Below are 26,630 nucleotides of genomic sequence, written 5' to 3'. Positions count from 1 at the left end.
GCCCGGCTGCCCTCCCCGGAAGTACCGCCTTCGCCACCGGAAGCCGGGTCCACCAGCCCGCGGCCGCTCTGGCCCGCCGGACCGCCACCAGCGAGAGTGCGGCCGCAACTGTCACGTGACCTCCCTCTGTCTTCCAGGCGCTTCCCTCCGCCCAGCGCTAGCGAGGAGCGCGGCCAATGAGAAAGGCAAATGCCTAGCCCCCGTCGTCCCGCAGTCCTGCCGGAGTGCGCCTGCGTGCGGCGGGGGTGGCCGGGCGGGGCTCCAGCCTGGAAGGTGCGTGCCGGGCTGGGTCCGGGAGTGGGAGACGTGGAGTGCAGGTACTGTGCGATCTGGGGCGCGGCGCCGCTGCTGCCCTTTTCGTGTTGTCCTTCCCTCTGTAATGCATTTCTCCCTTTATGTCATCCAATGTCCCTTTATGTAGCCATCCCTCCCCTTATTTATGTCGCATCCCGGTTGAATGGTCACCACTCCACTTCTGTCGCCATCACCCTACCTATGTCGCTGTCAACCCCTTTAATTCGCTTGCGTTCTAAGCCCCCGTTGCCACCCTACATTGCAGCCTTTCCGCATTACGCCGCCAGCGCCTTATGTCGCCTGCGCCCCTCTTTTGTTGCTATTTTTCCTTTATGAAGTCCTATGTCTCCGTTCCTGCCGTGTCACCTTTGCTCCTGACAGTCACCGTCCATGCCTTATATGCTCCTAGTTTTCCCCATAAGGAGCCACTCTGCCTTCCAGTTGTTTTTTTTCCGTCCATGTCTCCTTCATTTTCCCGTGTCACCTCTCACATACTCACCACCGTATGGGCTACTAGAGCCCGTTTCCTGGGGTATACCAGACTCCCAGCTCTACCATGAAACCTCTGGGTAACCTTGACCACCTGATTACACCTTTGCAATCTCAGCTTCCTCAGCTGTAAACCACACACAGGGACACCTATGTCAAGGATGATTGTGAGGATTCTGCGAGTTTATTCTTGTGATGTGTGCAGCTTGATGTGGCGATTTGGGCTAATAATGTTATTAACCATGTCACCCTCACGCTCATGCAGTCTGCAGTCACCTTCATCACCTCTTCATTGTCACTACCCCCCCTCTTCCCCTCAGCTGCCCTCTTCATTCCCATGGCGCAGGTACACTCCCTGTATCATGATACCCTCTGCCACGGCAACCACCCCACGCCACCCCACGTCACAGTCTCCCATGTTTTCATCTCTGCCACGTCACCCCACCTGAGGGGGTGGCCCATCGGCCATCACAAACCTTGCTCGGGTAAATACTTAATCCCTATCTCTACCTCGATGGATTGAGTGGTTCCCCCACCCCCAAAATGGGAGCATTGAGCTGATGCTATAGCGGGAGTCCAGGAGTAGTGGGGGGCTGGGGGGGACTAGCTAGCTTAGACCCAGATTCCCTTGACTTCTAGAATCGGGGGTACAGAGAGATGAGGCAGGTCCCAGCACACCTCAGTCAAACCTCAGCAACCCTGAATGCTTGGGTAGAGAGGTAAGTATCTTATTCACTCAGCTTACCTTAGAGAGGCAGTGTGGGACAGTGGTTAGCAATGTGTGCCTGGGAGCTGGAACCCTGGTTCCAATCTTGGTTCTAGCACTTAGTACTTAAATAGTTGCATGGCCTTGAGAGGTGGCTTCACGTCCCTGTGCCTCAGTTGCTGCATCTGCAATATGGGAATAAAAACAGTCACTCATTCAACAAATATTTACTAAGCATGTTCTACATGCCCAACACTGTGCTAGGCTTGGGGGACACAGCAATGAACAAAACAGAGATCCCTGGCTTCATGGAGTTTACATTCTAGCAGGGGTAAGAGACAACAAGCGAACAGGTAAGTAGATTCAATGATGTGTCAGAAGAGGGGTGGGAATACATGGTAAAGGTTACAGTTTTAAATAAGGTGATCAGGGAAGGTTTTCTGAGATGGTGCATTTGAACAAAGACCTGAAGGAGGGGAGAGAGTGACGTGGCTCTATGGGGAAGGGCATTCTAGGCAGAGAGAACAGCAAATGCAAGGGCCCTGAGGTCGGGGCATGCATTGAATATTTCAGGAATAGCAAGTAAGCCAATGAGGGAGGAGGGGGTGGGGGTGGGGTCAGAGGAGGGAGGAGGCAGATCGTCTGAACTCATGGGCCATGGAGAAGACTTGGGCTTTACCATGAGTGAGGCGGGAGCCACGGGAGGATTTGGAGGAGAAGAGAGACTTAATCTGATATGATAGGAGACAGCAGCCGCAGCTCCAGAACTTCTGCCAAGGATGGATTGGCAAGAGCAGCCTGGTTGGAAGGAGAGCCAGAGTTGTCTTCTTAAAGCTGCACTCACATATCCTTTATATTTGGAGAAAGCTTCCGACGTCCCTCTCAAAGACTGGGAGGGAGAGGAGGAGGAGATGCTGGGAGAGTTTTTGAGAAGCCAATGCCACCTCTGGGTTCAGGTGCTATTGGGGGCAGGGCGGGGGGGAGGTGGGCGGTAGTAGGCAGCCACAGATCTACAGATGATAAATAACACGACAGGCAGCTGTCTACACCCGGGACCCCGAGGCAGCTCGGGATCAGATCCTGGCTCCACCATTTCCTAGCTGCGTCCTTTTGTGCCCATGACTTGACTGAGACAGCCCCGTGCTGCCCTCTGGGTCTTTAGTTTTCTTATCTGTTATATGGGGCTAAGAAAAGGACCAGTGTGAGAAATTAAATACATAAAGTGCTTCCAGCAGCTGTTGGCTAAGTAAACAAGGAGCTCTGCCCTCTTCCGGGGAGGGGGCGGGACAAGGAAAAGACATTCTGCCTTATTTTATGTTCATGAGTTGGTTCCACATCATAGTGTCCCGGAACAGAACTGAGCTCTGGGTTCGAATTCCATACCGACGAACTGACGCCGTACAACCTGAGCAGAGATTTCCCTGACCCCTCCTGCCTCATCTGAAAAACGGGGCTAACAATGCTTCGCCCCCAGATGTGCGGGGGCGTGGTGGTATTTTTGAGCTGAGACATCAACCATTTTCCATTGTGATGCTGCTCTGCCCCTCCCCTACTTTATTTTTCCCCAAAGCTCATACTCTATGTTTCACTCCTCTATTGTCACCCACAAGAGAATGTCATCTTTACTAGGATTTTTGGTTTTTTCTGTTTTGTGCTGTATTCCCAGTGTCTACACAGGCCTTACCAGCAAGTAGTCACTGAACAAATACTAGTCAAATGAACAGATGAATGAATTGAGCACCCGCCATGTACCATCCCTATACTGGGTGGTACTGGGCACATAGCAGTGACTGAGACAGCCCCACGCTGCCCTCATGGGTTTCACAGTCCCGTGGGACAGACAGCCTCATCACCAGGCAGGGCCAGCCCAGAGGGCTGGGATTGGGGAAGCATAGGCAGAAGGGTCAGGGCTGGGATGGAGAAGCCCAGGGACTGTTGGAACCCAAAGCAGGGATTCTGGGCCAGCCCAGGAGTCAGGAAGGGCTTCCTGGGGGAGGGGGCACAGGAGCTGATAGGAATGAGCGACATGAAGAGAAGAGAAAGGTGTGCTGGGCAAGGGCAGCATCTGTGGGAGTGTTTGGTGGTAAAAGTGTGGTTTCAGTTCAAGGAACCGAAAGATATTAAATATGGATGCGATCTAAAGGATGGTGAGACAGTAAGCCGAAGAGGTTATTAAGGGGAGATCATTCAGAGCTCTAGGAACCACACTGAGGATCTGAGACTTTGTCCTGAAGACACCAGGGGCTGGTGGGGGACATAGAGAGGTTTTTGAGCAGGAGAGGGTTGAGTTTGACTCAGATGGAGGGGGGACTAGAAGGGTTGGGTGGAGGTTGGGAGCCAAGGGAGGTGGCAGGAGTGGGGACCCAGGTGGGAGAAGGCAAGTTGAGGCTGTGGAAGGGAGAAAAAAAAGGGGTGTGTGGGAGAGACCCTTAGGAGGTCAAGTGGACAAGTTGTGGAGGGTCCAGGATGAGGCCTAGGGCTTCAGGGCAATCAGGGAGGGCTTTCTGGAAGAGGTGACACACAGACTGAGACCTGTGGGATGGATAAGACAGCTGTCCTTAAAAAAAAAAAAAAAAAAAAAGATAGCTGTCCTTGAAGGAGGGACCAAGGAGAGGAACAGGTTTGGGAGAGATTTTAAGGACAGTTGGGGACATGGTAGATGTGAGGGGCTTGGGAACCCCTGGGGAGAAGCATCTAGAAGGCCATGGGACTTCCAAAGTTGAAGTTCAGGGAAGAGAAGAGAGCTGGAGAGAGCTTTGGGCCCTAGAGGACATGGTAAGAAGTTTGCCCTTTGCCCTGAGGGCAGTGGGGAGCCACAGAGGGGTTTTGAGTAGGGATGAAACAGCTTAGATTTTTGAGTTCCAAGTCAGAAATATTCACCAATCATGATGTGGTTTTGTTGTTGTTGTTGTTTTGATCTATTTAATTGTTTTTCAGACCCAGCATCTTCTCTCCCTAGGAAGGGCACCTTCTAGGGGTCCTTTGAAATAAAGTTTCTACTGCTAAAAACCAAACCAACAAAGAAAGTTTACAAAACCAGTGCTCTGTTCTGTTTTCTGTAGACTTGAGCTCAGACAACTGATTGTTCAGTCCAAAAGGGTCTGCACAATCAAGTGAAAATCAGCTCCTTTTAAACACATTTCTGTTTTGAACCATATGAAAGGTCCCTAGGTTCATAAGTGTTTCCTGTGGTATAGTCTGGTACAGACTGTGGTAGTTCTGCAGCTCTCTCGGATGGCTTGAATCAACCTTAAATTGACCTTGAACTTTACTCTCAGGCCGAAAGGCCATAATATGCACTTACCCATCTGCTCTGGGCTTAGAGCACATGCCGGTTATCATTGTGTATAAAACAAATGTCACTAGGTCTAGAGAGACCTCTATGAAGGTCTTTTCTCCAAGATTCCCATTCTACTGCTCCATTTCTTCTGTTTTCAACAAACATTTATGGAGTGGTTATGATGTGCTGGGCACCCAGGAGTAGAGAAAGAAACCAAACACAAACTTAGCTTTTTAAGGGACACATAAGTAAGGGACACACAGATCTCACCAGCAAGATTGTTTTGGGGCTTTGCTAGTCTGCCTGTCTGCCATGATGGCTTCATTGACTCTTCCTAGCAAATATAAGGTTGATACGTTCATCCTCCCATTGGTCTGAGGATGAAAGTAAGGCTCAGAGAAGGGAGCCTCTCTAACACATGGCTGAGATCTGAACCCAAGGTGGTGGGACTCCCGAGATCCACCCCCTTAAACCATTCAGAGATCCCCCAGCCTCCGCCCTCCCCCCAGCTGAGTATGAGATGATCCCCATTCTGTAGATAGGCCAGCAGGGCTAAGAGAAAGCCCCATGCCTGAGGTCACTCAGTAAGAGTGACAGGTGGGATTTGAATCCTGGGTTCTGCAATCTAAAGCCCGGCTATGAAGGAAGGATCAAATCTCCCGCCCCCCACCCAAGGGTGGGGTGTTCAGGAAACTGTGACCCAGCACGTGTCTCAGAAACCCAGTGGGTTTTGCTTCCTCCTTTTCTGTGGGCTGTGGTATCACACCCCAAGGCAGGCAGGGCATAAGCCAAGGGGCCGGGGATATCCTCCAGGCTGGGAGGGGCACACTTGCTGGCAGAGATGCATCCCATGACCAAAGAAGCAGAGCATAAGGACCAGCCTGGGCATTGCCCTGGAGCTCCATGGGGGTTCTAGGCTACTGGGAATGCAGGAGCTGAGCTGAGGGAAATGCCAACACCTGTTATCCTGGCTCTGTCAGTCCAGCTGCCCATGCCCATCTTCAATTTCACCCTGCCCTGCGCCCCCCAGGGACCTGGGGACGGGGATGCTGGATACTTCTCCAACTGAGGCCATAGTCTTTTTCTGGAGACTGATGTGGAGGAAGGGCCACCCCAGCTAGGAGCCGGGGCCTCATAATTTCATTTCCAAAGAAGTCCTATGTGCATTAAAAAAAAAAAAAAAGTAAAGGCCTACAATGGAAAGCAAGCATCTTGCCTTGGGGGTGGCTGGGGAAGGGGGGAAAGGGAGCCTTTTTTTTTTTTCTTTTTTCTTTTTTTTTTTTTTGGCTGTCAGAATCCTAGACACAATCACATTTATTGAGAACCTCTTGCGTGTCCATTCTATATACTTGATATTAATTCCTTTAGTTCAATTCTCAAATTTTATATGTTCAAAATACACACACAGTTTATTCATTCATTCATTCATTCATTTAATTTCCTTCAGCCTTCTCCCAAATTTGCTCCTCCTCAGACTTCCGCAGCTCAGCTATTGGGGCTTCTGTCCTTCCTCAGACCAAAACCCTTGGCTGTCTCGCGCGCGCACACACACACACACACACATACACACGCAGCCAGAGGGAGTCTGCAAATACCTATATTAGTTCCCTTTGGCTGCTATAACAAATCACCATGAACAGGGTGGCTTAAGACAACCGAAAATTATTCTCCCTGTTCTGGAGGCCAGATGTCCAAAATCAAGGTGTTCGCAGGGCCATGCCCCTTCCTGAGGCTCTGGGGAATCCCCGCCTCCCTGGTCACGTGGTCTTCTCTGTATCTTCTCTTCTGTCTCTTAGAGACACTTGTCATTGGATTTTGTGCCCACCCAGATAATCCAGGATGATACCATCTCAAAACCCTTAATTTAATTACATCTACAAAGACCCTTTTTCCAATTAAGGTCACGTTCACAAGTTCCGGAGATTATGGCCATGTTGGACGTATCTTTTTGGAGGCCACCATTCAACTGACTGCAACACCCAAGGCAGGCAGATCATGTCTCTCCTCTGCTCAGAACATGCCCATGGCCCTGTCCTCCTCACCACAGTCCAGGCAGCCCTGCACAATCTGGTCCTGTCACCTCTCTGACTCATCTCTCTCTCTTCCCCACTGCCTACCCCACTACAGACACACTGGCCTCCTTACTCTTCCCTACCCAAATCAGGCACATTCCAGCCTCAGGGCCTTTGCACTGGCTGTTCCGTCTGCTAGAAACACTCCCTAAGAAGTCCATGTAGCTCCCTCCCCCGTCCTTGAAGTTTTTTTCTCAGGTATCCCCTTCTCAGGGAGGCTCTCCCAGACCTCCTTAATTATTTTTTATTAAAGATTTTTTTAAATTTATTCATTTGAGAGAGAACACAAGCGGGGGTGCGGGGAGCAGAGGGAGAGGGAGAAGTAGACTCCCCGCTGAGCAGGGAGCCTGACATGGGGCTGGATCCCAGGACCCTGGGATCATGACCTGAGCCTAAGGCAGACTCTTAACCAACTGAGCCACCCAAGCGCCCCTAGACCTTATTTAAAATTGCAAACAATCCCAACCCCACCCCTTCCCCTGCCCTGCTTCTCTATGGCATTTATTACCCTCTAACATATAATTTACTTACTATCTCCTTTTTTGTCTTCCCTGGTGTCTGTTTTATTCACAGCAGTATTTGCAGTGCCTAAAACAATACCTGGTACACAGATACTAAGTATGTGTAAAATTAACATGGTACTATTGTCACCATGCCCATCTTACAGACAGGAAAACTAAGGCACAGAATCGTTGTCATTTCTCAAGGTCAAACGGTCATATAAGGGCTGAGGCTCATATTCAAATCAGGCATCTGGCTCTGGAATCCAAGGTATTGACTGCCTTGCAAGCTAGTCCAGTCTAAACCACTTATCCAGCACTGGTTTTCTTTTTAAACACCTTAGGGGTATTTTGATAAAAAAAAATAACATAAGTTAAAATTAAACCTATTGTTATTAGACCTGTAATCGCCATACAAGTTGGAAGGCAAAAGGTCGCTAACAATTTGAATGAACTCCCTCTATCTTCTTCCTATTTGTGGTGTATTCGTGGGCATCCGTGCCCTACCTCTCCCTCAGTTTTGTTTTTGCTCATTTTATCTTCCCTAATTTTACATCACCTGCAGTTCCAACCCCAGGTTTTTGTTTGTTTTTAAGTAATCTCTAGTGGGGATCAGACCCACGACCCGGGAGACCAAGAGTCGCATGCTCTACCGACTGATCCAGCCAGGCGCCCCCCAACCCCATATTCTTAAAACATTTCTCACCAAGGTGTTCGCAGGTCAATGAAAGGCAAATGTTTCCTGCCCCATGCCTCCCCTCCCCCACCTGGCAACCCTGCGGTCAGCCACCTCTAAGACTGTTATCTTCTGCTTTTCCTGATGACCTCTGGAATATCAAATAACCTTGATCTGTTGCCATTTCTTGCTGGATCCATTTGGCCCATCCTCGTTTGTCCCTCTACAATAAGAGGAGGGAATCTAGCTCTGCTCTGCCCTTGCCAATCTGGGATCGGACCTTGCGGGGGAAGGGGTTTCCAAATTATCCTTTCAGATCTAGGCTGGATCTTCCGGTGAGGGGAGAACCCAGCTCCCTCTTGGAATTTTCTTTTTTTCTCCCTTCTTTTTTAAAAATCACAGTAATGCTGCGCATGCCCGTGGGACGCGGCAACACCTGTGTTGGCTTAATAATTATTCCTTAACCTGCAGAGATGGTTTTTTTCCTCTACTTTTCTGTAAGTCGCTTATATTGCACAATTTTTATAAAAAAATAGGCGTGCAAAAAAAGCAGTCCTCACCCACCCCAAATCCCACTCTCGAGGCAACCACTTCTGACGCTGTTGCTTCTCTCCGTGATAAGCCTTTTCTGCAATTAACCGTTGACTTCCTGCGTGGATGCAGGGGAGAGCGTGCTGCCCCTTTTTCACCGGGAGAGGTGGGCGGAGAAGGGTTCTTCAATTCGTTTCTCCAGCGGTGGTCTTAAATCCTACTTGGGAGATACGAGATGGGAAATGGGAAATCTTGTTTATCCTTCCAGCCAGAGCCTGGACTTGAGAAACCAAATTTTTAAAAATCCCTATCAAAATATCAGTTGGCTTTTTTAAAGAAATCAAATACTGTTATCCAAACAGACTCCAGCAGAAAACCCACCGTCTCCTTCCGCCACCCCGCTCTCCCCCCCCCCCACCCCGTAGCTTGGGTTGTCTTCTGATTTTATTCGCTACACCTAGAAATCATATCATTCAACCTTGATCTCTCCGTTTTATTTTATAAGGCTTTTTTTAAAAAATTTTTTTTGAGTAGAGTTGACATTTATTTTATACGTTTTTTAACAATTAATTTTGTTTATTTATTTTTGACTAGGTAATACATGCCCATGGTACAAAAATTCTCAAGGTTTGTAGACAAGAAAGATGTGGGGTTCCTCTTTCTCTTTACCCGCGGCCTTCCTATCCCACACTGCAGCTCTGGGGGGTTGGGGGGGTGGCAAAGCCCATCCCCCAGCCATGTACTCTATCCACCCCCGCTAGGTTGGCGGGACCGTAACTGGGGGACCCCGGCCCCCCTTCTCCTTGCGGTGAGCCGGGGCGGCCTGCGCACTGCGCAGACTCCCCGCTGCAGTGGGCGGAGCCCAGCCTGGTCCCGCCCCCTCCTCGCTCCCGCCCCTGCTCAGCCTGTTGGGGCAGTAGCTGGGGCCCCGCGGAGGTAGCAGCTGCCGCCTGCGGAGTAAGGCCGAGTCCCCCCCGGGGTAAGGTGGAGGAGGATGGCTAGGGGGATGGGCTAGGGACTGGCGGTGAGGCCCCGATAGTCCTGCGCTCCCAGCTTGAGCTGTCTGGTGGGTACCTGAGGGTGATGGCAGAAGAGCCACCTGGAAAATGCTCCCTGGGTGGTCTCCGGCTTGCGAAAAGCCAGGCAAAGATTTGGGGCTCTGCTGACCCCATCCAGAGTTGTCTTTTGGGGAATGTCTAAATTAGAGCTCGGAGAAGGGAAGACGCTAATGGGGAGCAGCGTGAGCATTAATGAGGAGCAGTGTGGGCGATCGGGGGGGGGGTGCAGAGTGGGCGCTCAGGGCGGCAGGGTGGGCATTATAGACTGATGGGAAGAAAGCTAGACGTTAGACCTTAAGGGATTTCGAAATCCCTGCTGACCAGCGGTCAGCTTCCTCCTTTTGGGGTGACTGGCCCCATGCCAGTGGCCCCCGTGATTGGGGACAAGGAGACCCAATGGATCCCGTGAGCCCAAGACTAATCTGCTTTCCATGATGTTCCCCTAAGGCCCAGAGCACCCCCACAGTGCCAGCTTTTGTTCCCCACAGTTTGGAGACCCTGACACACCCACTTTCCCACCTGGGCTCGGCATATCCCCTGGCTGTCTGGCAAGATGAAGCCTAAACTGATGTACCAGGAGGTAGGTGGATCTGGGGCCCAGTGGGATGGGGCTGGGTGCAGTGGACGCCCAGTAGACGCCCCCGCCAAGCTGCCCTTTCACCCCCTCTACCATCCCCATCCCCCAGCTGAAGGTGCCTGCGGAGGAGCCTGCCAGTGAGCTGCCCATGAATGAGATCGAGGCTTGGAAGGCTGCAGAGAAGGTAGGAGTCCACAACCACCCTCAGCCTGTCTCCATCATGGGCTGGGCTGCCCGCCATGGGCTGGCTCATCGCCGCCTCCTCCCCTCCACAGAAAGCCCGTTGGGTCCTGCTGGTCCTCATCCTGGCGGTTGTGGGCTTCGGTGCCCTGATGACTCAGCTGTTTCTATGGGAATATGGCGACTTGCATCTCTTTGGGCCCAACCAGCGCCCAGCCCCCTGCTATGACCCCTGCGAGTAAGTTAAGGAGGAGGAGGGGGTCCTCAGAGGGTGGGGAGAGGAGCCCTGAGCCACACCCACTGCCACCACCCAAGTGCATCACCACAGGGTCTTCCCTCCATCCCCAACCCCTTCCCCCAACACTGTTCCCATGACAGCCACAGCATCATTCTCTGTCCAGATCTGTCAACAGATAGTCACACAGAGACACACAGCATCGTCCATGACATTTGTGGACACACAAATGCACACACACACAGAAATCTACATACACAGTCTTCCTTCTGCACGTCTAGACAGACAAACGAACAGACACACAGAGAATCGTGAATACGGCCACACACAGATACATCATCTTCCATCCTCTGTGGGCAGACAGGTGAGCACTCACATTCCAGCCGGTTGTCTCTGGCCCACTGTGGCTGATACCACCCCCCTCGCCCCCCCAGAGCAGTGCTGGTGGAGAGCATTCCTGAGGGTCTGGACTTCCCCAATGCCTCCACGGGCAACCCCTCCACCAGCCAGGCCTGGCTGGGCCTGCTCGCCGGTGCCCACAGCACTCTGGACATCGCCTCCTTCTACTGGACCCTCACCAACAATGACACCCACACTCAGGAACCCTCTGCCCAGCAGGTACCTGGCAACCTGGGCCCTGGCTGTCAGCAGGAGGGGTGGGGGGGCCTGGGGGGTGGGGGTAGGGTGGTGAGGGGGGATCCCCTGCAACCCGGGAGATGGGTGGGCACATGTCACACAGCAGGTGGGACACAGGTGATTGAAAGCACTGTCTTCACATGGCCCTCTGGACTGGGGGCGTTTGTCACAGTCATCTGGAGGCCTCTGAATGTCAGGGTGTGGGTTTGCTTATGGGGGATTAGGCTGACAGATGTGCTCGCCCACAAGCTGCCCCAAAACCCTGTCACCCAAAGAAATGGAGGGAGCAGGGTGAGTAACAGCCCAGCCTCGAGCCAGCCTGCCGCTGCTCTGCTGTGTGACCTTGGGCAGGTCACCTCAGCCCTCAGTTTCCTGATCTGTGGAATGGGGCCAATACATAGCAGGCGCCCTTCTGAGAAGAAAACAGGCCCATCCATGCAGATGTCAGCTCAGCATCTGACATGGTCAGCTTTGTCGAAGTGTCCGCCTTATATCCTTGTCATGGTGTGCAGGCACGCTCTTAAAAAACGGAAAACTTCAAGATGCAGAAAAAGGAATAGCCTGGGTGGATAGCCCCTTCCTTGCAAAACACACTGAATTTGTCCCTTCTTTTTTCCTCCCCCTGCTGCCTTTTTGTCAGAAGTGGGCTTAACATTTAGTAAAATTGTGGGGCTCCTCGAGCATCGCCTGAAAAAAAAATAGTTACGGAAGTTAAAAATGATATGAGCACCCACTCCCTGCTGGCTCCCACTGGAGCGGCTCAAAGCACAAAGCACCGCCATAGGCGGCAGGTGATGTGGGTTCAAATCCCATGTCACCCCTGAGTTCTCCAGTGCCCGGTTTTCTCCTCTGCACCTCGGGGATTATACTCAGCCCTGCCTCATCCATGAGAGTGGTGAGAAATCGGTGAGTTCAGATGTGAAGGGGCTTAGGGGGCCCGGCTCACAGTAGGAGACAGGGAATCCTTGGCCGTTATTGGCCTCATCAAGCCTCGGCCATACCTTCCTGGACCCCCGGCCTGTGCCATGGCCCCAGCATCCTGCAAGGTGCTCGGAGGCCCCTGCAGTGCCAGGCATTGATGCTTCCAAGGCAGGATCTTGGGAAGGTTCCTGGCAGGACAGGAGTGGCAGGGAGGCCCTGGTGGGGCCCAGAGCCCCAGTAATTAAAACAGATGAAAGGTTTTAATAGCCTATAAAGCCATCCCTTGGTGTGCAGGCGGATGGAAAACCTGTTTCCTCCTGATCGTAAATTGAGACCCAATAGGAAAAGAGCCTGTTTTTGCGGGGCGGGGCTGCCTGGGGTTGGAGAGCTGGCCTGCCCAGCCCCTCAGAGGCTGTCCCCTCTCTGCAGGGTGAGGAGGTCCTCCGGCAGCTGCAGACCCTGGCACCTCAAGGTGTGAAGGTCCGCATTACTGTGAGCAAGCCCAACGGGCCCCAGCCACAGGCTGACCTGCAGGCGCTGCTGCAGAGTGGTGAGCTAGGGGGGCGGCTGGGAGTGGGCTGGGCCCAGGGCTGCCTGCATCGGCTCCTGACGAGCTGTTTGTTACAGGTGCCCAGGTGCGCATGGTGGATATGCAGAAGCTGACCCATGGCGTCCTGCATACCAAGTTCTGGGTGGTGGACCAGACCCACTTCTATATCGGCAGTGCCAACATGGACTGGCGCTCCCTGACCCAGGTCTGCCTGCACCCTGCCCACCCGCCCTCCCCGGCGGCTCCCTAACCCCCGGGGCCCCCAGCCTCCAACTGCACCCCTCTTCAGTCCCAGAGTCTTGGTCTCTGCAGTGGCTTCATTCCTACCTCTAGCATGGGCTGGCTCATTGCTGCCTCCTTCCCCCCCCACCCACAGAAAGCCCGTTGGGTCCTGCTGGTCCTCATCCTGGTGGCTGTGGGCTTCGGTGCCCTGATGACTCAGCTGTTTCTATGGGAATACGGCGACTTGCATCTCTTTGGGGTGCATCCCCCAAATCCAGCCCTCACTGCCTCCCCCCTGCTCATGGAAGCCCGGGGTTTGCTCTGATCCCTGATGACAGCTGCCAGCCCCTCTGCAGGGCATTCAAGGCCCTGTCCACCGATTGGCCCTTCATTGTTCAGTTCTTTGAGTGCCTGCTCTAAGCCCAGGCCTGTCCTGGGTGCTGCTGGGAACGTGGTGGTAAGCGATGGATCCCTGGGAACCACCAGTCTGGTGCGGTGACAGGCTGGTCACCGGGCAGTGGCAGCCCAGAGGGTCAGGATGGGGGACCCAGGCCAGAGTATCAGGGAAGGTCTTCCAAAGGAGGTGACAATTCACATGACACCTGAAGGATTCGCCAGGTTTAGCACAAGACAGGAAAGAAGGGACAGCTTAGGCAGTGATCATTTATTGACTCAACAAATACTTCCCAAGCCCCTAATCTTACCAACTCTTGTGAGGAGATGCTGAAGTCACAGCCATGGCTGAGACATCCCCAGTACCTGTCTTCCTGGTGCAGTGTCACCAGAGAGAGAAATGAGGAAAAGCCAAGGGACCATGAAAGCCCAGAGGAATGCCTAACACAGTCGGGGCAGTCAAGAGAGGCTTCCTGGAGGAGGAGGCTGTCAGCCGAGACCTAAGAATGAGTAGGAGCTTGTTCTGTGGAGGGTAGAAGCAATAGCTTCCGCAAAGGTTCAGGAAACCTGGCTCTTTGGAAAAACCAAATGATTTTTACCAAAACTTGGCCAGATTTTAGCCTCGAGTCAAGTTCACGCCCATCCCGGGACTTCAGTTCCGGTGGTGGTGGCAGGGGGTGGGGGGATGGGAGACTGAGGGGCCAGGGACAGGAAGCGGGGAGGGGGGCCGTGGGTGTCCGTGTCACCCATGGGCGCCAGGCCACCACCCCAAGGCTCAGCACCGCCCTCCCACAGGTCAAGGAGCTGGGAGTGGTCATGTACAACTGCAGCTGCCTAGCTCGGGACCTGACCAAGATCTTCGAGGCCTACTGGTACCTGGGCCAGGCGGGCAGCTCCATCCCGGCCACCTGGCCCCGGCCCTATGACACCCGCTACAACCAGGAGACACCCATGGAGATCTGCCTCAATGGAACTCCTGCTCTAGCTTACCTGGCGGTGAGTCTTAGGGAGGAGGGGCCGGGTCACTCACAGTCTCTGTCCAGCCCTGCCCGGTGTTGGGGTCGGGGGAGGGTCCGACCACTCACCCCCACTCACTCTGCTTGGTCTGGGGCTGGGGCTATGTCCCAACCTCCCCAGGTTTGGGTTTCCTCTCCACAGTGGCTATAAGGATCAGCAACCTTTACGGCTAATGGGGGAGTCCGGCTGGGGTTTATGCACGCTAAGCCCCTAGTGGAGCCCTGCGCTGCCTGCTGTAGCTGCATTCGGCTCTTTTCATTTTAAGTCAGTTAAAATTAAATATCGCTACAAGTTCAGTTCGTGAATTGCACTGACCCACATTGCAGGTGCTCGGTAGGCCCAGGGAGCAAACGGCTGCCATGTTGAACAGTGCAGCTATAGAACGTTTCCATCACCGTGGAAAGTTCTCTTGCCCTGTAGACAAGGCGCTGCTGTTTGCAGCTCTTGATATTGCCCCCGCTAGGGGTGGCCAACCTGGGTTCCCTTCTGTCCCCCCCCCAAGCGAGTCACCTGGCCAAGCCCGGAGTCATTGTGGAGGGCCCCAGAAAGGCATGGATGCAGGGACGCATGACTCATTGGGGTGCTTCGCTTCAGTGGTTTCGCACAGGAGCTTAAGGGTTCCCCATGGCCACTTCCCCTTCAGAGCTTGAGTTTGCTCCTCTGTCACGAGGATGGAGGGTAAAGGGCCTGGTGTCGAAGGAGTGCCATTCAGGTGGGCTGTGAGGAAGTTGGGGACACAGGTGATCACAGGAGAGGTGCTTAAACCTGAGCATGCATCAGAAGCACGGGGAGGGCTGGTTAAAACCCAGATCCCTGAGCCCTACCCCGGCACCTGGTTCAGTAGGCCCTGTGCAATGGAGCCCAAGAATTTGCAAATCTAACAAGCTCCAGGTGATGCTGCCATTGCTGGACCAGGACCCTTATGTCCAGAACCCCTGTGTTAGAGCGTACATTCTGGAACCAAACAGCCTGGATGCACAATCCTGGCTCCATTTGTCAGCTGTGTGACCTTAGGCAAGTCACTCACCCTCTCTGAGCCTCAGCTTCCTCGCCTATAAAACGGACATGGCAATTACCTTCCCCTTCCTGGAGGCTGTAGGATTCAGCACAACCCACAGGACCTGACTTGAGACAGACTCTCCGTACATGGGGTCTGTGGTGACGGCACCCTTGGCAGGGCACGTGTCTTGACTGTCCCCTCACCCCCCAGAGTGCACCCCCACCACTGTGTCCCAGTGGCCGCACCCCGGATCTGAAGGCCCTGCTCAACGTGGTGGATAATGCCCGGAGTTTCATCTACGTCGCGGTCATGAACTACCTGCCCACCATGGAGTTCTCCCACCCGCGCAGGTATGGCTGCCTCATGGACAGGGCTCGGGTCAGGGACCCACCATGAGTGGGAGAGGGAGTGACGAGGCCAGAAAGCAGGCAAGGGGACAAGGCAAAGGGACAGATGGCGGGAAGCCCCAGGGAGAGGTAGAGGAGACAGGGAGAGGGGGTCTAAACACTCGAGACAGAGGAAGTGGGGACAGAGAAAAGGATGGGAATCCTGGGGGTGGGACTGGGGCAGGGGACCGGAGGCCGGAGGCCTGGGGTGTGGGACGTGGGATTTCCCGAGTTAGGGAGCAGGGTATATGGGCTGGAGACAGGATGAGGGGCTTGGGGGCAGGAATGGAAGCCAGAGATAGGGCGGTCTTGGGGTTTAAGGGTGCCTCGAAGCTCAGGGTCAGGCCATAGGTAAAGCCGCCCTCCGAATCGTGCACCCCCGTCCCCGAACCCCAAGGTTCTGGCCTGCCATTGACGACGGGCTGCGGCGGGCTGCCTATGAGCGGGGCGTCAAGGTGCGCCTGCTGATCAGCTGCTGGGGACACTCTGAGCCGTCCATGCGGGCCTTCCTGCTCTCCCTGGCTGCCCTGCGTGACAACCACACCCACTCCGATATCCAGGTGGTAAGCACCCACCCCATACCCGCCGCTCAGCCCCAGTGCAGGGCGATGCCGAAGGCACAGTCCTCATGGAGCTCACCTGTCACCTGACGGGGCTGACTCCGAGGGACAGGGCCCTGCCATGATGGGGAGACCCTGAGTCGGGCCAGGATGGTGGGGCAAGGGCAGAGCGGGCAGGGCCCAGATGGAGGAGGCCTCATGGCCAGGATAGGGGGACCCAGAGGAAGCCTCTGCCCCAGCTTGCGGGGGGGTGGGGGGGTCAGTGGTCAAGGAGGACTTCCTGGAAAAGGAGACATCTGAGGCGAGACCTATGGGATGAGTAGGAGCCATACAAGAAGGAATGACAAGTGAGGCAACTGGGTCTCCCCTTTCAGCCGGTGTTACTGGTACCCCCTCCGCTGGGCCCCGTTCTGGCTCCTGTGGGTCCAGGGGAAGCAGCTGAGTCCCCAGTCCCGCAGACCTGGTTCCCCTCCCCAGCCCGGACCCTGGGGCTTCTCCACCCCCACCCTGCAGCTCACGCCCCTTCCCATTCTCCCCTCCCCCGCAGAAACTCTTTGTGGTCCCCGCGGATGAGAGCCAGGCCCGGATCCCATACGCCCGCGTCAACCACAATAAGTACATGGTGACCGAACGGGCCACTTACATTGGTGAGTGTCCCGAGCACCACCAGGGGGACAGGAGGAGAAGCCGAGCACAGCTCTGGGCTCTGACTCTCTGACCCCCCGACCCCCACCCCCTCAGGAACCTCCAACTGGTCTGGCAGCTACTTCACGGAGACAGCGGGCACCTCACTGCTGGTGACGCAGAATGGGCGGGGTGGCCTGAGGAGCCAGCTGGAGGCCGTTTTCCTGAGGGACTGGGACTCCCCTTACAGCCATGACCTTGACACCTCAGCCGACAGCGTGGGCAACGCCTGTCGCCTGCTGTGAGGCCCTGGTCCGGCAGCCGGGCCGAGGCCCACGAGGCCCCCCGGGGACCCGGACATCCTGGGTCCCGGCCCCCGTCCCCGTGCCCCCCGCTTCTGTGTGCCCCATCGTGGCTCACTGGCTCGCCCCTGCTCTACCCACCTCTGTCTCCATCCCTGCCGGCCTGATGCTGTGGCCCCGGGACCCAGCCCAGCTGGGGGGAGGGATCAGCCCCCGAAGAAACGGGGGTGCATGCTGGGCCCGGCCCCCTGGCCCACCCCCCTTTCCAGGGCAAAGAGGGCTCCAGGTTATAATAAGAAGTAAATCACTTGTCTGTACGGCTTGTGTCTGTCTGTCTGATGTGCAGTGGGGCGTCGGGGTCGGGCACAGCTGACACGCTCCTCTCTCGGCGACACAGCGTTTGCAGAGCCCTCGGCGCGTTGACCCCTGTCCGGAGCCCACAGCCTGTGCTATGCCCTTAGCGTGGATTTGGCTCGTGCTGGCGTGAGTGCTCGTGAGCGAGTATGTGCTGAGCGTGCAGAGCGTGACCACAGGGCCTGGCGTGAGCGGAGCCTCACGTAGTCAGCATAGGTAGTATGTGCTATACATCGAGCATGTTCCCAGACGGGCACGCTCCGAACCATCACCGGCTCCCAAGGCTGGCCTCGCATGTCCAAACACCCGAGTGTGCACCGAGCGTGAGTTTATGCCTGCCAAGGGAATTTGCACTTAACCATGACCCGAGCGTGGGTGAGGAGGGCATGCCAAGCCCATACGCGTGGCAAGGGCAGGTCTACAGATGAGACCTTGGCATATGGCAAGCTCGCCTTGGCACCTGCTGAACATGGGGAATGTTCCAAGGGCGGATTCTCGCGTGCCAAGCACTTAGCATACTTAGGGGATGGGTCAGCCTGTCCCTGGCAGGGACCAGCTGAGCGCAGCCGCATCAGAGATCAGGGTCCCAGGCGCCAAACTGAACCCCACCCCAGCTCCAGTCCAGGCCTCAAGCAGAGCTGCTCAACAGTTCTTTATTGAAATAGGCAGAGGCAGCAGGGCCGAGGGCATGCTCAGGGCCAGTGGGGGCAGCCCCCTTCCTGTGTCCCTTTGCCCCCCCCCCGGGGAGGGGGCCCACAAGCCAGACCCCAAGGCCCTCCTACATTCGGGGCGTTCTGTGCTGGCATGCACCATGGGCGAGGGTAATGGGGAATTTCTGGATAACTATCTTTCTGTAAGAATAATTTGTGGGTTCAGGAAATGGCTTCTGAGGAAGGGAGACCAGCCCAGCTAGTGCAGCCCCCAGTGAGGGGCAGGGGTGGGGTCACCATCAATGGTGCCCACCGACGTGCTGCAGAAAGCTGGTGGCCCGGGGCGGGCCGTGCGGGTGAGCGTGGCGGGGTGGGAGCCCCTGAGCCCGTGGCCCCCTGACACCCTCCAGGGTCCAGTCTGGCTCACTCAGCCACTCCCCAGGGCAGCTGCTGGGGTCGAAGAGCTCAGGGCCCAGCCTCTGTTGGGGAGGAGAAGAAAGGACCATCAGCCAAGGAGCCCCTGGCCAGCCCCTCCTGGACTCTCTCCAGTCCCAACTGAACCCTTGTCACTTCCTGAGGGTGATTTTATAGGTCCTGAACCCTCATCGCAACTTGGGGGTTCAAACAGTGTGTGCGGAGACCTTAATGTGCTCTGAGGGACTATTAGTGTCTCTGAGGCTTTGTCACTTCTTCCTGAGGATGGGTGAGCACCTGCTAAGGCCTTGTACTGAGTGCTGGGCCTTTATCACTTCCTGTAGGTGGATTAAGGTGTTCTGAGTTTCTATACCGCCTGAAGGTGGATTAGTATATGCTGAGCCTCATCACATCATTAAGAGTAGGTTAGTGTGTGCTGAGCCTTATATCCTGAATATGGGTTAGTGTGTGCTGAGCCTTACATCCTGAAGTGATCAGTGTGTGCTGAGCCTTATCACCTTGTAAAAGGGTGGGTTAGCGTGTGCTGAATGTTACATCCTGAATACAGGTTAGTGTACCCTGAGCCGTATCAAATCCTAATCATATCCTGAACGTGGGTTAGTGTTTGCTGAGCCTCGTCACATCCTGAGAGTGGACTAGTATGTGTTGAACCCTGAGCCAGCTGCAGGCAATGCAGATGGGGGGGGGCGCCAGGCCTGGTTCACTGTACCCCCCCATCCTGGAGCTCAGGGAGGCCCTGATCCCAGAACCACCCGCACCCTGGCCAGCCCACCGGGCTTACATCAGCATCCATGGTCATATCCTTGATGTCTGGTCCATCCCCATCCCGCTGCGGGAGGGTGGGCAGCTCTGCGGAGGCCCCGAGGCGCTCTCCTTCTGCCCAGCCGCTGCCCCGGCACGATCCATCATCCTCAGGGGAGGCCTGGCTCAGCCGGATGAGGTTGCTGAAGTTGGAGTCCGACTTGGAGCCTGCGGGTGGCTTGCGGGCCTTGTGGCGGCCTGCCAGGCGGCTGCCATAGAAGGCCAGGATGGGCTCGGGGCCCGAGTCGGGCACACGGCGGCCCGCGGCGGCGGCCTTGAGAGGAGCCAGCATGTCAGGAACCACGTCGGCTCGGCTCTCGCCCCACAGCCCCCGCCCCACCTCCTGTAGGCTCAGGTCGTCCAGCTGATCAATGGCCCTTTGCACGCCCGGCGCCTTCTCGCAGAAGAAGGGCCCGCTGCCCACCACGCTGCCCATGCCCACAGCCGCCTCCTCCTCAGCCAGACGGTGGTAGGGGGGCCCGTCTTCCGCCGCAGCTGCCACCGGCGTGGGCGGCTTGCCCTCCACCTGCAGCGAGAGGCGGCAGCCCCGCAGGGAGAGCTGGTAATAGCGGGTAGTCTCGTGGGCGCTGCGCAGCTGCTGCATGGACACGAAGGGGTGGCGCAGGGCAGCGCTGGGGCTGATGCGCTCATGCGACTCCCACGTCAGCATGCGCTTGATCAGCTCGACCATGCTCTTGAGGTCGGCGTGCTCCGCCAGCGCCTCGCGGTCCGCGAAGGGCAGCCGACTGGCCGCCCCGCCACCGTTCACCGTCTCGATCTGGTCCAGTGACTTGAGCATGTACTTGCGGCGCTCCAGGGGGCGCACCTGGTGGGACACAGGGGGGGCCCGGGGTTGACATCGAGTCCGGGCCTTGGGCCTTGGGTGCTCCTGCAGCGGGGCCCACGCATGACCTACTCCCTCCGCCCCCGGCTTCCAGTCTGCCCTCCGGTCTGGTCCAGGGCTCTCTTGTTGCCATGAAGTCCACACACCTGAACCTCGACTTGCAGTTCTGCCCATAATCTGACTTGGAGCTCTCTTGCTGCGGGGAGAGCCCCTCTGGTCTGCCCCAGAGCCCTCCTACTGCTGCAGGAAACATACCAGGTTGGGTTCTTTGGTCCTCCTGCCATCTCACCCAGAGTCTCACTGAGCCAAGTTTCACTCCTCCCCCAGACCTCCGGGCCTCCCCAGAGCCACGGCTCCAGCCCCTACCAGCCGCTAGCAGAGGAGCTGCCCCCAACCTCTAGTCCCCCTTGGAGTCAAATCCAGATCCCTCTTGCTCCCGGAGCCTCCACCCCCAAGCCCAGCCCGCAAGGCCTCCCAGCTTGCTTGCTACACGAGCTTGCCGAGCCCTCGCCATGAAACTCAAGAGGAGCCGCCATGTACTTCCAGTGCCACCCGGGGTCTCACCCACATCTCTCTTGCTGTGACTTGCTGTGATTTGAGCTGACCCTCAAACTTCCCGTCCTCTCTGAGGTCTAGCCCAGATTGTTTTGTCGATGTAGCAGCCCCCACATCCCCTGCCCTCCCCTACCTTGGTCTCAGCCAGGTAGTCGGCCGAGGACTTGAGCTGCCAGGGGTTGCCAGCATCGGGGTGGGGGTTGCGCTTGAAGAAGTGGTGGGCCTTGCGGGCGGCGTGCAGCAGGTGGGGCTTGGGCAAGCCCTGGGTCTCACAGATGTAGCGCACCTGGTCGTACTCGTTGTTGCCCGGGTAGAGGGGCCAGCCCAGATGCAGCTCGGCCATGACACAGCCCAGTGACCACACGTCCACCTTCTCGCAGAAGGGCAGCCCCAGCAGAATCTCGGGGGCCCGGTAGAAGCGCGACTGAATGTATGGCTCCTTGACATAGCGCACCTCGCTGAAAATGCTGGCTGAGCCAAAGTCAATTACCTGTGGGGGGGTGGGGAGGCAGGTGGGCAGGGCAGGGGACAGGGACAACCAATCTAGGTCTCCCCTGTGGCTCTCGCCTGTGTCTCTCTGCACCTGCTATCTGACTGTCGCTGTGTCTGAGAGTCTTTATCTCTTGTTTATGTGCCTGTCTTCGCCCGTCTTTGTCTCTGGTTTTGTGTGTTTGTCTCTGTTTCGTTCCACTAGGACTTATGCCTGTGAGGGTTAGGATCCCTCTCTTTGTCTTTCATGCCACACCTCGCCCATCAGCAAAGGTTGTCGGCTCCACCTTCTGAATAGATCCAGACTCGGCCCCCTCTACGTCCCAGCCTCGGCTCCCCCCACACCGCCCCGTCCTCCATCATCTTCCACCGAGGCTGATGGAGGGGCCTCCTTGCTGGTCTCCCTGCTCCTCCCCTCTGCACCCCAGTCTGCTCATCATGCACACCTCCCGAGGCATCTTGTGATAAAAGCCAACGTCCTCACTGTGGCCCCCAAGGCTCGAGTAATCTGCCCCATCACCTCTCTGCCTTCAGCACCTCCTGCTTTCCCTCTCACAGGTGTCTCACTGTCCCTTGAACAAGCCAGACGCATTTCCAGCTCAGGGCCTTTGCACTGGCCGTTCCCTCTGCCTGGCATGCTCTTCCCCCAGATGTCCACACAACTCCCTCATCTCAGGTCTCAAATGTCACCTTTTCAGTGGAGGGGACCTCCCCTGGCCATCCTATGAAAAACAGCCTCCCCCACCGTTCCTATCCCCCTTCCTGGCTCCCTGCTTTTCTCCAGAACTCTTTTTTTTTTTTTAAAGATTTTTTTATTTTATTTATTTGACAGAGAGAGAGAGAGAGAGCTAGAGAGGGAACACAAGCAGGCGGAGTGGGAGAGGGAGAAGCAGGCGCCCGGCCGAGCAGGGAGCCCGATGCGGGGCTCGATCCCAGGACCCCGGGATCATGACCTGAGCCGAAGGCAGACACTTAATGACTGAGCCACCCAGGCGCCCCTCTCCAGAACTCTTAACACCATTTCACATCCTATATATTTTACCTTTTTAGTCAAGTTCATCATCTATCTACCCAGCTAGGATGCAATCCCATCAGGGTAGGGATTTTGTCTGTTCACTGCTCATCCCTAGCCGCCTAGAACAATGCCCGGCACACAGTTAGGGGCTCAGTCAGGAATGAGTGAATGAATGAATGAATGAATGGGCTTTTATGTCCCTGCCATTCTGCTTCCTTCTGCCTCTTTTTTCATATCTGTCTCGTTCTTTCTTTGCCTCTTCATTGCTTTGCTGTTTGTTGTGTCTCTCATCTCTCTGTGTCTCTCTCCGTCTCCATCCCTGAGTCACCTGCTAGGAAGACACCTTCCTGAAGCCCGCCCTGTTCTGTCTTCATCATTAGGTACCTTGGACACCCCTCACAGCACCCCCCTGCCCTGCTCCAACAGGACCAGGATGGGGCTCGATGAATACCCACTGCTCTAGCGCCCGGGACGGTTGAAAATCTTTCCCAATGCAGCTGGGAGGCACCCTGTGCCACTTTCACTCTGAATCTCCAAGACTCTATCTTGATCCCTGCCTCAGTTTCCCCCTCTGAGTTTCTCTGCTTTTCATTCAGCCATCCCTCACCTTCTATTTGCAGAAGGTGGTACGATGGAAGGGTTATTAACCTGCACTCTTGAGTGCGGACGGCTGAGGCCTGAATCTCAGAGCGTGAGAGACCTGGGGCACTCAGTGTTCACGGGATCCAGTCATTCATTCATTCCACAGACACAGGAGCGGGCCAACGCCGGCCAGATGTTGTGGATCTGTCCTGTCTGTCCCCTGCTGTGTTTGTGGGAGTCTCTCCTTCCTTGGTGCTCTGTCCTTCCATCTCTTAGGGCAAAATGATCTGCCTTTTCCTGCCTGCCTATCTCCCTGTGACTCTGAATTCATTTAGCATTGACCCCGCCTCAGCACTGTGCTGGGAGATGCCAAGGACACAGTGGTGACCAAAACTGACCAGGCCTTGACTTCATAGCCCTGCCTGCTCCTAGTTCAGACCCTTCACCAGACAGTGACAATCCCAGAAATGGACAGAGGGGCCAGGTCTGGGATTGTGGGACAGAGGGAGGAGGGGTCCTGAGTGAAGGGGCCAGGCCTGGGATGGGGGACATAGGCAGGGGGCCAGAGCAGAGGGGCCAGGTCTGGGATTTGGGGGCAGAGGTAGGGGTCCAGGGTGAAAGGGCCAGGTCTGGGACTGGGGGTCACAGGCAGGGGTCCAGGGCTGGGATAGGGGGCCCAGGGACTTGTGACATGTATGGGAGGTGCTTCTGTGTGCCCAGCACAGGGTCAGGTCCAGAGTGGGTCTTCAGTAAGTGTTTGTTTTTTGTTTAAAGATTTTATTTATCCATTTGAGAGAGAGAGAGAGAGAGCACAGGCAGGGGGAGAGGCAGAGGGAGAGGGAGAAGCAGACTCCCCGCTGAGCCAGGAGCCCGACATGGGGCTCGATCCCAGGACTTGGAGATCATGACCTGAGCCAAAGGCAGACGCTTAACCATCTGAGCCACCCAAGCGTCCCAGTAAATCTTTGTTAATGAACAAACTGTCTGTAACGAAGAATGGCGCTTCCATCCTTCTAGTCGCTCGGGCCATCAGGCTCTCATCTCCAATCAAGTGCTTTCTTACACCTCACATAAGATCAGTCAGCAAATCCTGTTGTCAGTAGCTCCAAACCTACCTAGAACGCACCATGTCCCTTCCTCCCACTACCCGACTCCACCCCCACACCCAGGCCTCCCACCTGGAGCAGAGCAGACACCCCTCACTGCCCTCCTGATCCTGCCCCTAGCAGGCTATTGCCTTCATGCAGCCAGAGAGACCCTGGGAACACCTGAGCCAGATCACAACCCCTCTTTGCTCAGAAGCCTCTTGTGGCCCCATCTTACACAGAATAAAACCCATCCTCATTGTGGCCCATGAGGCCCTGTGTGTCTCCCAGCCCCATCACCTCCCTGATCCCATGTCCTTCCTTTTCTCACTCTGCTTCAGCCACCCTGGCCTCCTGGCTGCTTCGCAAACATATATACTCAGATTACTCCTACCTCAGGGCCTTTGCACTAACAGTTCCTTCTACCCAGATGCTTTTCCCCCAATGTCTACATGGCAACCTCCTTCCTTTGGGACTTTCCTCAAATGTCACCTTCTCAGTGAGGTCTCCCTGACCGACGTGTCTACAATTTCACTCACTACTACCACCACCAATCAACACCCCACATGCTCCTCCTCCCTGCTTTATGTTTTCTCCTTCTCACTCACATACCACATTTGACTCATTTATCTTGGCGACTCTGTTTCCCCCACTAGAATGTCAGCCCCACATAGACAGAACTGGGCCAGAGGAGCTGAACTATGAATTGGAGAAGGAGGGGGAGGTCTCAGGTCCAGGACAGAGAATGTCAGAATCGGGACAGGCAGATGGGCAGGCTTTTAGGGCCAGAATGTGGGGAGAGGCATCATGGGCAGGGAAGGGGAGACCTCAAGGCTGGGAGGTGGAACAAGGGAGACCTTAGCGACAGGAGAGTGTCCAGGGCTGGGGGAAGCTGGGAGAAGACAAGAACCAGGGATGCCGCCACGCCAGGGCCGCCCCACTCACCTTGACCCTGAAGGGGCAGCGGGTCTGGTCCACCAGCATGATGTTCTCGGGCTTGAGATCAGCATGGATGATGGCCAGCTCCTTGAGCCGGGCCAGGGCTCTGAGCACCTGCAGGGTGACCGTGCGGATGTGGCGGGCAGGGAGGGGTGCGAAGTTGTTCTCCTTCTGGAATTCGAAAAGGTTTTGCTCCAGCAGCTCGAAGACCAGGTAGAACTTGAGGGCGTCGTGGAAGAACTCGAGGAAGCGGATGACGTGGGCCTCCTCTGGGTCCAGACCCCTCATGCAGCGCAGTAGCTTCAGCTCGTTCTTGATGATGCGGTTGCGGTAGGCGTCGTTCTTGAGGATCTTGATGGCCACCATCTCGCCCGTGCTTCGCCGCCAGCCCTTGGCCACCTCCCCGAAGGTGCCCTTGCCCAGCACCTCGATGATGTCATAGCAGTCGGTCTCCGACTGGATGGTGGCCATGGTGCCCCTGCCACTGGACGCGGCCCTGCCACCACCCCCGCCCCGCAGGCTCTGCCTTCGAAGGCTTCCCGCCCGCCACCGGCTCCAAGGCCCCCCCAGCGAGGGAAGGAGAACCGCACTCGTGCCTCCCGCTTCGAGGTTCGCCCCCACCTCCCTGGCGCCCCCCAGCCCCCTGGGCCACACTGCCAGTCTGCCAGGGGCCACACCCCTCCCCCAAAGCCCTCCTGGCTTGGGACGAGGGGCCCCAGGCCCCCCCGAGTGGGTTCCAGCGTTGCTGAGTGGCTCTGGTTCTGTTGTCGGAGACCTGAGCCCCAGGCTGGAATGGGGGGTGGGGTGGCAGGTCGAGCCCCCTCCCCCACCCCAGTGGCGGAAGCCCGGAGGGGCTGGACCCAGGTGAAGGGTCAACTGAGAAGGAAGTCCAATCCTGGACCTCTGGCATGGAGGACTGGGACATTCCTAAGCAGAGGTGAAGAGCTTGGGAGATGCGTGTGTGCGTGCGTGCGTCTGTGTGTGTGTGTGTCCCCGTGTTCAGCAAACACCCGCCCCTGCCTGTGGCTGCCATGGGGGAGGGAGGTGCCGCTGAAGCAGGACCAGGTGGTAAAAGGTCTTGAATGCCAGGCTAAGGAGTCTGGACCCATTTATCTGAGGGCAGTGGGGAGCCACAGAAGGGCTCTGAGCAAGGGAGGACAGGGTCAGATTTAAGTGTCAGAAAGCTACCGTGTGAATAAGAGTGGCGGGGACAAGAGTGGAGGCCCAGAACCTGGAGCGGGGCCCAGGGGAGGGAGGTTGGTGTGCAGGGGAGGAGGCTGGTGTATGAGACAGGCGGCCAGGAGGCCAGGCTGTGGGACTGACAGGTTGTGGGGGGGGAAGAAAGGAACCATCCAGAACAAGGACCAGGGCTCAGGGATGGTCCCTGGGACAGGGACGTGGATAAGGAGCACTTTAGGGGAGAAAATGCTGATGTCAGATTAGGAGATTGAACACTGAAACCTTTAGACACGTCTTGAGTGCTTTAGAAGACTTATCCGATCCCTACACATACATTTTAATAGCTCCATTTTATGGAAGAGAAAATCAAGACACACACACAAAAAAACGCCTAAGGGCACCCAGCTGGGTGCCAGCGACACGCTTTGACCCCAAGCATTCTGGCTCTAGACCCAAGCTCTGAACCACTGCCACGTCCAGGGGAGGCACACAG

General features: G+C 56.0%; 2 protein-coding genes across 6 annotated transcripts; one reads left to right on the top strand and one right to left on the bottom strand.

Moving 5' to 3' along the window:
• Positions 1–219: 219 nt before the first annotated feature.
• Positions 220–17,526, top strand: PLD3 (phospholipase D family member 3). Of its 5 annotated transcripts, none has more exons than XM_035023340.1 (13): positions 223–317; positions 9,143–9,175; positions 10,095–10,186; positions 10,293–10,367; positions 10,459–10,601; positions 11,033–11,216; positions 12,585–12,705; positions 12,783–12,910; positions 14,116–14,316; positions 15,548–15,687; positions 16,121–16,286; positions 16,831–16,930; positions 17,025–17,526. In XM_035023340.1, the coding sequence occupies exons 3-13, from the start codon at positions 10,160–10,162 to the stop codon at positions 17,210–17,212; spliced, it is 1,473 nt and encodes a 490-aa protein (XP_034879231.1). In that variant the 5' UTR covers positions 223–317; positions 9,143–9,175; positions 10,095–10,159; the 3' UTR covers positions 17,213–17,526. The 5 variants fall into 5 exon arrangements, with proteins under 5 accessions (XP_034879232.1, XP_034879231.1, XP_034879233.1 ...); XM_035023342.1 differs by having other exon boundaries at positions 224–317; positions 10,054–10,186; XM_035023341.1 differs by lacking the exon at positions 9,143–9,175 and having other exon boundaries at positions 220–317.
• Positions 17,527–18,511: 985 nt separating this feature from the next.
• On the bottom strand, positions 18,512–25,430 carry HIPK4 (homeodomain interacting protein kinase 4). Its single transcript, XM_035023868.1, has 4 exons — positions 24,965–25,430; positions 20,982–21,338; positions 19,430–20,275; positions 18,512–18,692 (listed from the first exon to the last, which is right to left on the bottom strand). The coding sequence occupies exons 1-4, from the start codon at positions 25,427–25,429 to the stop codon at positions 18,513–18,515; spliced, it is 1,848 nt and encodes a 615-aa protein (XP_034879759.1). The 5' UTR covers position 25,430; the 3' UTR covers position 18,512.
• Positions 25,431–26,630: the final 1,200 nt, after the last annotated feature.

This window comes from Mirounga leonina, unplaced genomic scaffold (assembly GCF_011800145.1).
Source record: "Mirounga leonina isolate KUSES-001 unplaced genomic scaffold, KU_Mleo_1.0 Mir_177, whole genome shotgun sequence".
NCBI lineage: Eukaryota > Metazoa > Chordata > Mammalia > Carnivora > Phocidae > Mirounga > Mirounga leonina.
Note: the sequence above shows the minus strand (reverse complement) of the source record. Positions and strands in the feature narration are given on the sequence as shown.

Coding starts and splice junctions, on each gene's coding strand:
- PLD3 (XM_035023341.1), top strand. CDS start 10,160: ATGAAGCCTAAACTGATGTACCAGGAG. Junction 10,187..10,292: donor CTAAACTGATGTACCAGGAG/GTAGGTGGATCT, acceptor CCCATCCCCCAG/CTGAAGGTGCCTGCGGAGGA. Junction 16,931..17,024: donor CGAACGGGCCACTTACATTG/GTGAGTGTCCCG, acceptor CCACCCCCTCAG/GAACCTCCAACTGGTCTGGC.
- HIPK4 (XM_035023868.1), bottom strand. CDS start 25,429: ATGGCCACCATCCAGTCGGAGACCGACTGCTATGACATCATCGAGGTG. Junction 21,339..24,964: donor GCTGCCCCTTCAGGGTCAAG/GTGAGTGGGGCG, acceptor ACCCCCCCACAG/GTAATTGACTTTGGCTCAGC. Junction 18,693..19,429: donor ATATGACCATGGATGCTGAT/GTAAGCCCGGTG, acceptor CCTCCCCAACAG/AGGCTGGGCCCTGAGCTCTT.